Source organism: Podarcis muralis, chromosome 10 (assembly GCF_964188315.1).
Source record: "Podarcis muralis chromosome 10, rPodMur119.hap1.1, whole genome shotgun sequence".
NCBI lineage: Eukaryota > Metazoa > Chordata > Lepidosauria > Squamata > Lacertidae > Podarcis > Podarcis muralis.
The window spans coordinates 68,185,812-68,196,308 of NC_135664.1; the positions used below are offsets into that span (position 1 = coordinate 68,185,812).

At 46.1% G+C, this 10,497-nt stretch overlaps 1 protein-coding gene across 1 annotated transcript; it reads left to right on the forward strand.

Annotated features, from left to right (window-relative positions):
• Window positions 1-1,209: 1,209 nt before the first annotated feature.
• Window positions 1,210-8,873, forward strand: LOC114605294 (endonuclease domain-containing 1 protein-like). Its single transcript, XM_028746352.2, has 3 exons — window positions 1,210-1,347; window positions 4,327-4,637; window positions 7,932-8,873. Exons 2-3 carry the CDS (start codon window positions 4,353-4,355, stop codon window positions 8,475-8,477), a joined length of 831 nt encoding a protein of 276 aa, XP_028602185.2. The 5' UTR covers window positions 1,210-1,347; window positions 4,327-4,352; the 3' UTR covers window positions 8,478-8,873.
• The last annotated feature ends 1,624 nt before the right edge of the window (window positions 8,874-10,497 follow it).

The following is a 10,497-nucleotide window of genomic DNA, read 5'->3' on the forward strand; positions in this document are numbered from 1 at the left end:
GGCGTTTCCGTGCGCTGTTCTGGTTCGCCAGAAGCGGCTTAGTCATGCTGGCCACATGACCCAGAAGCTGTACGCCGGCTCCCTTGGCCAGTAAAGTGAGATGAGCGCCGCAACCCCAGAGTCGTCCGTGACTGGACCTAATGGTCAGGGGTCCCTTTACCTTTAAAGCGTATTTACAAGCAGTTTATTCAGGACAAATGAAAAACATGACTCTCCCCTTTCGTGTCCAAGCAAGCAGCTAAAGCAAAAGCTATACACAAACCGAAGTTCCCAGCAAGCTGTGTTGGACTGTAAACAGACATGTGACATACAACAACTCCACACACCTGTTCTTAAGGTGGAACGGAACATCGATATCCTAACAGGACTCTCCTTCCTTGGATGTTTTTCAGCAGAGGTTGGATGGCCATCTGCCATGGATCCTTGAGCTGAGATTCCTGCACTGCAGGGGGTTGGACTAGATGACCCTGGGTGTCCCTTCCAACTCTATGATTCTACGAAGCTTTGGTTTGCTTTTGTGGAATAATACAGCGCTGAGAATCAGTGGCGTAGCGTGGGTTGTCAGCACCCGGGGCAAGGCAAGTAATTTGCGCCCCCTAACCCGTGGATTTGCGCCCCCTAACCCGTGGATTTGCGCCCCCTAACCTGTGGATTTGCCCTAACCCCAGATGTTGCGCCCGGTGCGGCCGGCCCCCCCTGCACCCCCCACGCTACGCCACTGCTGAGAATAATTTTGTCTTTTCCTGGTAATGGGTTGTGCTGCTATATATGCAAAGGTGTTAGAAGGGGAGTTTCCCCACATCCACTCCTAACACACTGTTCTCTGCCCGAAAGCCCTGACCAATAAGAAAACCCTCAGCATCCTCACTCTTTTTGCAGCTGGCCATGACAAATACTGTATCTGATTGTGCTTGTCACCCTACCCGGTTCAGGGTCAAGATAAGGCAGAAGACTTGAGAAGAATGGAGTCTGGCCATAAATATTTGGTCACCAGCTTTCAACTCATCTGGGCACTTTCTCACAAAATCTGCAACAGAAGCTGGTCAGGGAGTTTTATCCCACAAGCAATTTGATAACGCCTTTACAGTAAAAGGATCATTGCCTAACCTTGAGAAATCCCTGCATCAGAAGAAGAAAAAGCACATTCTAATTTGGGCAGCCACATAGATTGGAAACTGTATTCAAACAAGGGTTGGAGGAAGTTAATCAGGGGCTAGATAGCCTGCTATCGTTTTCCTTTGGGAACCGTATTTAAGAAGCCAATCACAGGGTTGCACGTTGCTTATATTCTTGTGCCCTTCCTGGAGGAGAACAAGTCAACCAATACAAGTGTCAGCCTTCCAGAAGGTAAAGGATTACTATTTGAAAATGATTTACAGATGGCATTTAACTCCAAATAGGCTTGCTAAGATGTACATGACTGAATTAGATAATTGCTGGAGTTGCAAAGAGGTGTAGGGACCGTTCTTTCATATGTGGTGGACTTGTAAAAGGGTAAAAGAGTATTGGGAAATGATCCATAATGAATTGAAAAAAAGATGTTTAAAAGTACTCTCCCAAAAAAAAACCAGAGTCCTTTTTGTTGGGGAAAATTCAGACTGAAATTTGCAGGTGTCAAAAAAGGTTATTTATGTATGCCACTACTGCGGCCCGTGTTTTGTTAAGCCAAAACTGGAAAGCGAGTGAGGTCCCAACCAAAGAAGAATGGCAACTTAAGTTGACAGAATATGCGCAGCTTGCAGACTTAACATAGAATAAGAGAACAAGAAGAACGTACGTTTAGAGAAGATTGGAAAACATTTATTGAATATATGGGAAAGAACTGTGTATAGCTGAAAATGCTGGCAGCATTAAGTTAAATTCAACAGTGTAAATAAGTTATGATGGATGTAACAATGGAATACTGAAAGGTATAGTTTCTGTAAAATATGCAGGGGTTTATGATAATGTAAAATGAACCATGGAAAGAGAAGAAGGGAAGTCATTGATATTTTAAGGATGTAAAAATGAGTACTTTAAACTGTAAAACAGAAAATTTAATAAAAATTATATACACAAAGCAATTTTATTCTCTGTTAAAACAATTTCCTTCTTCTGCTCTCCCGTTTTTTAAAGATGATTTTTACTGAATTTTTTACGATAAAAAAACCCACATAAAAACGAACGGGACACAGGCTTGACTCTAAACTTGGTGCAGCTTGCAAATGAGCAGAAAGAATGAAACAGTCAAATAATAACAATAATTTTATTATTTATAACCCGCCCATTGGCTGGGCTTCCCCAGCCACTCAAACAGTCATGGAGAAGATAATAGAATCATAGAATGGAATATAGTTGTACTTTGGATCTCAAACGCCTTGGCTCCCAAACAAATTGGCTCCCGAACAATCAAAACCCGGAAGTGAGTGCTCCAGTTTTCGAACAATTTTTGGAAGCCGAATGTCCAGTGTGGCTTCCGCAGCTTCTGATTGGCTGCAGGAGTTTCCTGCAGCCAAACAGAAGCCACACTTTAGTTTCTGAACGTTTTGGAAGTTGAACGGACTTCCGGAACGGATTCCGTTCGACTTCCGAGGTACGACTATAATGGAATTGTAGAGTTGGAAGGGACCCGGAGGATTATTTATAGTTCAGCCCCCTGTGATGTAGGAACACGCAAGTGTCCCGTATGGGGATCAAACCTGTTACCTTGGTTTTATCAGCACCACGCTCTAACCAACTGAGCTATCCAGATGCAGCAATATAGAAGGCCAACAAAGCTACGGTAATTTATAGATTTAAAGCTAAAGGCAAAAAATGTCTAGGTGGAGAGCTGAATGAAGGACTGCTCCCTGTTGTTGTAAAATGAGTTTGACCAAAGGAAACCAAACAACTGAAAATATCTTTTAGATTTAACCCTTCTACGTTGTCTCTTGCGCTTCGTTGTTGTTGTTTAGTCATTTAGTCATGTCCGACTCTTCGTGACCCCCTGGACCAGAGCACACCAGGCACTCCTGTCTTCCACTGCCTCCCGCAGTTTGGTCAAACTCATGCTGGTAGCTTTGAGAACACTGTCCAACCATCTCAACCTCTGCCGTCCCCTTCTCCTTGTGCCCTCCATCTTTCCCAACATCAGGGTCTTTTCCAGGGAGTCTTCTCTTCTCATGAGTCTTCAGCTTTATGATCTGTCCTTCCAGTGAGCACTCAGGGCTGATTTCCTTAAGAATGGATGCGTTTGATCTTCTTGCAGTCCATGGGACTCTCAAGAGTCTCCTCCAGCACCATAATTCAAAAGCATCCATTCTTCGGCGATCAGCCTTCTTTATGGTCCAGCTCTCACTTCCATACATCACTACTGGGAAAACCATGGCTTTAAGTATACGGACCTTTGTTGGCAAGGTGACGTCTCTACTTCTCAAGATGCTGTCTTGGCCTGTCATTGCCCTTCTCCCAAGAAGCAGGCGTCTTTTAATTTCGTGGCTGCTGTAGCTTTCTGCAAATGCTAACTGACCTATCTTATTCCAGCATCCCTTTAGAGAATGAAGTGAGATTGAGCTCTCCAACGCTGGGCGAATTCCAGCCTCGCTGCTGTTGCTAGGTGGATGATTAGATCTTTAAATGAGGCATTTTGCATGGTTTCTGAGAAGAGTGATAGCAGTGCTGGAGGAGCAGTCTGTTCTTAAGAAATAAATAAATCACCTGACTATTTAAGCAGAGGGATATGCAGTGGAGATTAGGGTGGGGGAGAAATCCAGCTCACTTTGCATTTAGAGCTGGTTCTACCACACTTCCCAAAACACCATGGGAACCAGAACACAGCTCTCCTTCATAAATCACATTAGTGCTGATTTTGCAATGCTCCAGCTAAGCAATGTTCCCAAAACTGCATATGTGAAAGTTTGCATTAAAAAACTGAAGGCATAAAGTGAAGATATCAACACACAAAATGCGTTCTATTAGAAGAAACAGCTTGCAAAATATGCACGCTTAAAGAAATGTATTCAAAATGTGTTTATTTAGGAGAAATTGGCACTAAAGTTCCTGCAGAAAATGTGGGGACCTGAATTTTAAGATTGGAGAAATGGAGAGACTTGAAGTTATCGGATCCTTCCCTCCCTAGGTGGGAAGAAATGAGATCCATTGCGGGCTAGTGGTTAGAGCAGATGTGGGAAAAAGACAACTTCCGATAGCCCTGGCCATTGGCTGCGCTTGTTGGTGCTAATGGGAGTTGTAGTTCAGCGATATCTGGAGTGCCAAGTGTTCCCCAAACCTAGGTTAGTGTGTTAGACTCCTAAGGGGTTGTTTCCAGCTAATGAAACTATGCATTTAAACAAGCGTCTCTCCAAACAGCCGCTCGGTTTTGAGGAGCCTGCACGATGTTGCCGATTCTCCTCCTCGTCGCGGTGTGCCAGCTGAACTCGCCAGGGAGGGCCGAAGTGGTGACCTCTTTTGAAGATGTCTGCCCCCAGTTTTTCTTCAGAGGAACCCCTCCGAGTATCGGGCTGGCTCCCCCGCACCCGGCTCGGATTTGCCAGCGGTACAAAAACCAATATCGTTTTGCCACTCTGTACGACCGAGACAACCGCATCCCCGTGTTCTCTGCGTACATCTACAACCCTGGGCAGGCGAAGAGGCCGAACACATGGAGAATTGAACCCCAGGTAAGAGGTCTGAGCAGACAAGAGCCGCTGCTTTAAACTCAGTGTCCCCACCTGCGTTCAAGTATGTTTCTCAGCACAATTCACAGCTGGGGAACCAGCTGTGGTGTAGTGGTTAAGAGCGGTGGACTCGTAATTCAAAGTGTTGGTGCTGACCTTCAAAGCTTCGGCCCAGTATACCTGAAGGAGCGTCTCCACCCCCATTGTTCAGCCCGGACACTGAGGTCTAGCACCAAGGGCCTTCTGGCGGTTCCCTCCCTGCGAGAAGTGAGGTTACAGGGAACCAGGCAGAGGGCCTTCTCGGTGGTGGCACCCGCCCTGTGGAACGCCCTCCCACCAGATGCCAAGGAAATAAACAACTACAGTGGTACCTTGGGTTAAGAACTTAGTTCGTTCTGGAGGTCTGTTCTTCACCTGAAACTGTTCTTAACTTGAAGTACCACTTTAGCTAATGGGGCCTCCTGCTGCCGCCGTGCGATTTCTGTTCTCATCCTGAAGCAAAGTTCTTAACCCGAGGTACTATTTCTGGGTGAGCAGAGTCTGTAATCTGAAGCGTCTGTAACTGTACCTGACTTTTAGAAGACATCTGAAGGCAGCCCTGCTTAGGGAAGTTTCTAATGTTTAATATTTTATTGTGCTTTTAATATTCTGTTGGGGGGTGCGGTGCCCAGAGTGACTGGGAAACCCAGCTAGATGGGTGGGGTATAAATATATTTATTATTATTATTAGTAGTAGTAGTAGTAGTAGTAATAGTATTAGTATTATTCAGCCTGCCTATATGGGAGGGAATTCAGACATTGCAAAATGCCTAAGTTCTGGAGGAAACCCTGATCTAGGGAGGCATTGCACCCCAACACATCTTACTGCTGAAAGTGGGGAGAGCCTAGCGAGGTGGTTGAAGGCAGTGTTTGGCAGGGGGGGGGGCAGGTTTGTCTTCTCATTTACTCCCTTTGTCTTCTCAGTGTGGTGTAGTGGTTAAGAGTGATAGACTCACATCAAATCAAATCAAATTTTATTAAACGGTCACAGACCAGATTAACTCGTACAGCTAGTCAGCGAAGCATAACACCGGAAAGAACAAAGGACAATTTCAATACAGATTAGGCCATAACAGCAATTTAGAATTAGACAGCATAAATAAAATTAAGTATTTGCCTTCGCCTGCATATTGACATTGGAAAGCTCTTGTTTCCTGCGCCTAATAGCGGCTACACAGAATTTGGCAACATTGATCGTAATTTCAGGAACCTTATCTTCTACCAAGGCTCTCATACGTTGGAGTTCTGGTTCATTTTTAAGCTTTTGTAGAACTGGGGCAATAAAGGTCAGGCGTAGATCCTCGTAGTAACTACAGTGCAGCAATACATGCAGACTTGTTTCCACTTCCGATGAGCCACATGGGCAAACACGTGACTCATATGGTTTGCCCTCATATCTGCCTAGCAGCAGGGCAGAGGGCAGAACGTTAAATCTGGCCAGGGTAAAGGAGTTAGGTATTTGTAAATCAGCCAGATAATTTGCGGGTGAGAACCCTCTCCCAAAGTCTCTAATTGTGGCATGTTTATCCATTTTGCCCATATGACATTGCAACTCTGTCCCTAATGCGTTGGAGCACTTGACTTCTGGCTCTCTCATATCCTGCCGCTATCAAGATCTGCGGGGAGAATCCCAAGCTTCTTATCTTTTCAAACAGGGAAGCTTTCCAGGTAGAATGAAAGGTGTCTAAGAGTGTTAAAGGAGCCAAACCGGCCGGGGGGAAAATAAGTTTTAACCAGTAGTGTATCTTTAGAATCCACAACCGCGCGTTAACGGGTGGTTGTCCAACTTCTAAGCGGAAAGCTATATTAGATACACAGGGGGGGATCCCCAATAAACACCGATAGAATTTTGTTTGAAATGCCTCCATAGGCGCAAAATTTTTAAAACTGCAAACCTGGGATCCATAAGTGAGTTGTGGGAGTATTTTTGCAGCAAAAACCTGGGAGGCCGCCGGAACGTATTTACCCCCTTTCCCGTGAAAAAATCTTGTAAGGGCTTTATTGGCCCTTCCTGCGTTGGCAATGGCGTTTTTCATCTGTTGGTGCCACGAGACCCTTTCCTGAAAAGTTATTCCCAGGTATCTGAAAGTTGCTACCTGGTCAATAGGTTGCCCATTAATTCTCCATTTGTGTTTCCTTCTTTTTTTTGAAAACACCATAATTTTAGATTTGCTGTAATTTATTGATAGTTGTTCCGCTTGACAATAGTCAGCAAGTGATCTCAAAAGCTTCCTCAAGCCAACGCAGGAAAAGGAGAGTAGGACTGTGTCGTCCGCATACAGAAGCACCAGGAGGGGCATACCTGCCAGTTTGGGAGGGTGGGCATTTTCTTTCGCCATATTTACAGCTAGAGAGTTGATATAGAAATTAAATAGCATTGGCGCGAGGACACATCCTTGTTTAACCCCATAGTGCGTTTGAATTTCTTTAGTTAGATGGCCTGACCGATCGCATCTTACCCTCACCCTGGTGTTTTCGTATAGACCACGGATAAGGCGTAATAAGCGTTTATCTATGTTTGTAGCGCCAAGCTTTTCCCAGAGTCTGTCCCTTGGTATTAGATCAAAAGCCAATTTAAAATCCACAAAAGCTGCATATAAAGACCCCCCTTTTCTAGAGTATTTGTCTGCCAGGTGTTGAAGGATAAGGGCCTGGTCTATAGTTGAACGCTTTGCTCTAAAACCAGCTTGAGCTTCTGATAGAATATGTTCTCTTTCCATCAAACAATTGTTCTCCCTCACTTTCCAGAGCACTTTCCTTACCACAAAAAATGTTCTTGGAGAGGGTGGAAGCGTGTTTCTTGCATAGAGCACCAAATCCAAAGTAATTGGGCAATCTCAATTTACTGGTATGGGATCAAATCCCAAACAGGAATTTTGGATTCATTGGTGGGGCTTGCTTCCAAGTAAACATTCCAAGTAAAGATGGGGAGATGGGCTAGATGCAGAATGGGGAGCCAGTGTGGTGTAGTGGTTAAGAGCGGTGGACTCGTAATCTGGTGAACCAGGTTCGCTTCCCCGCTCCTCCACATGCAGCTGCTGGGTGACCTTGGGCTAGTCACACTTTTCTGAAGTCTCTCAGCCTCACTCACCTCACAGAGTGTTTGTTGTGGGGGAGGAAGGGAAAGGAGAATGTTAGCCGCTTTGAGACTCCTTCAGGTAGTGATAAAGCAGGATATCAAATCCAAACTCCTCCTCCTCTTCTTCTTCTTCTTCTTCTTCTTCCTTGCTTGCACCCCTGTCTCTCTTTTTTCTAAAGCTCTTGGATTTAGCACTGCCGCCCGAAATGGAAACGGAAGGATCCCTCCTGCAGGAAGGCGATGACATGCAGGAAGCACTTAAAGGCAGCCAGGCCGTTTTGCTAGATTACAAGAACCTGACCGATTTCAACAGGGGTCACCTGAACCCCAATGGCCACCAGCCCGACCGGGACGCCAAGTCTTCCACTTTCACGTTGACCAACATTGTGCCGCAATACATCAAGCTGAACGGCGGGGCCTGGAACCACTATGAGCAGTCGACGATGGCAAGCAAGACCGAGGGATGCCAGGAAACCTTTGCCGTGGTGGGCGCAGTGCCAGGGGATAGCTTCATCGCCAAAGGGAGGGTCAACAAGCCCAGTCATGTATGGTCTGCAGCCTGCTGTGTCATAGACAACAATCACCTGAGATCTTGGGCCATAATTGCCCGCAATGACGAAAACGCAGTGCAGACTCTCACTCTGGGGGAGTTGGAGGAGAAGCTGGCAGAGTTGTATAACCAGAGTCACATCTCTCTGTTTCATAGCGATTGTCCCCGGGAATAAAGCCTTGTCCACAGAGACATCCTGCACGAATCTAGCGATTTCAAAGTATATGTTATGTTAGTCACATGTTATGTTAGTCACAAGGTTTGACCTTAAGTACAAGGTTTTTTATTATTATTATTCTGTATGTAGTCAGCCTGGTTTTTTTCTTTGGCAATCACTCATAGCTGAGTAAGATTGTCTTCCATAAACGCAGTTTTAACAGTGAGTCTGTAAGTGACTGTGGAGGCCAATTCTGGATCCACACGTCCTTCCAAAGTGAGGACTTAGGTTTCCCACGGTGAGGGTTTGCCAAGCGTGCCTTCCTCTTAGCACATTTCTTCCTTGCGTCCTGAGTTCGAGTGTCTTCAAAGTCCATAACACCTTCGGTAAAGGCTGTTCTCCGATTGGAGCGCTTGCAGGCCAATGTTTCCCAGTTGTTGGTGTTTATACTACATTTTTTTACATTTGCCTTGAAAGAGTCTTTAAACCTCTTTTGTCAACCACCAGCATTACACTTTCCATTTTTAAGTTCGGAATAGAGTAGTTGTTTCAGAAGATGATAATCAGGCATCCGCACAACATGACCAGTCCAACGCAGCTGATGTTGAAGAATCATTGCTTCGACACTAGTGATCTTCGCTTCTTCCATTAGTTCGCCTGTCAGCCTGGTGCCACTGATCCATATCAGGAAGCTGGTATAGAGAGGGGAGGGGAGCTTTAAACATTTGCCCCCACTGTGTTTCCAATCCGGATCCTGCCATGGTTCCATCTGCCTCTCAATTCAGGAATTTTTTTGTACACACTGAAGCTCCAATGCACAAGCAGCACATATTAATTTTTTGCACAATTTTTTTTATTGATGCTTTGTTGATACAATGAGAAAAGAGGGGGGAGAGAAAGAAAGAGAAAATAAAATGATGGGGGGGACCTTGGGGCAGAGCAAACAAGTGCAGTAGCTACAGACCAGCCATACCAACACTGGAGGTGTGTACAGACATGCACACACCCTGTTGGTCCATCCAGGCAACTGAGAGGTGTCTGCAGAGTTCAATGTTACATTTCAGCCAGACAAAAGTACCTGAGGTGGGGGACAGTGAGAGGTGTGACCTGGGAAGGAGGGCTCATAGTCTGGGGAGAGTCCTAGGGGCTGGATAGGAAAGCCTGAAAGGGCACATTTGGGGCGAAGGCCTCCCCACCACTAGTACTAGCCCACGGGGCCTGGCTTCCCCCCTATGAATATGTCCCAGTTTTGCTTTCTAGCTCATCTCGGCTGAAAATGTGGTTGGTGAGAAGGACCGGTCCTTTGCAGGGGTGGCCCCACAGTAACTGAACTCCTTGATGAATAGGCTCCCTTCTCCCTTTAGGAACACAGGGCAATAGAAACGTTGGTGGGTGATGGATCAGGGCAAGGCAAAAGCCCTTGGGAGGATAGCTGCCTGGCGTAAAGGTAAAGGGACCCGTGATCATTAGGTCAAGTCGTGGCCAACTCTGGGGTTGCAGCGCTCATCTCACTTTACTGGCCGAGGGAGCCGGCGTACAGCTTCCGGTTCATGTGGCCAGCATGACTAAGCCGCTTCTGGTGAACCAGAGCAGTGCACGGAAACGCCATTTACCTTCCCACCGGAGCATACCTATTTATCTACTTGCACTTTGAGGTGCTTTCGAACTGCTAGGTTCACAGGAGCAGGGACCGAGCAATGGGAGCTCACCCCGTCGCGGGGATTCGAACCGCCGACCTTCTGATCGGCAAGTCCTAGGCTCTGTGGTTTAACCCACAACGCCACCCGCGTCCCTGCTGCCTGTCATCTAACAGCCAATAAGGAATGAGTAAGGTGGACTTCCCTTGGGGAGGAGTTCTACAGCTTTGGGGCCACAACGAGAAAGGCCCCACTGTCACTGCAGATTTATGTATTGTTACATTTATATCCTGCCTTTCTTCCAAGAAGCTCACGGTGATATATACACAGTTCTCTCCTTCCTATCTTACCCACACAACAACCCTGTGAGATAGGCCAAGCTGAGAGACTGTGCCCAAGGT

Excerpts from the sequence above, each read along its gene's own strand:
- LOC114605294 (XM_028746352.2), top strand. The coding sequence starts at position 4,353 with ATGTTGCCGATTCTCCTCCTCGTCGCGGTGTGCCAGCTGAACTCGCCA. Across the intron at positions 4,638-7,931 it reads CATGGAGAATTGAACCCCAG|CTCTTGGATTTAGCACTGCC; the intron begins GTAAGAGGTCTG and ends TTTTTTCTAAAG.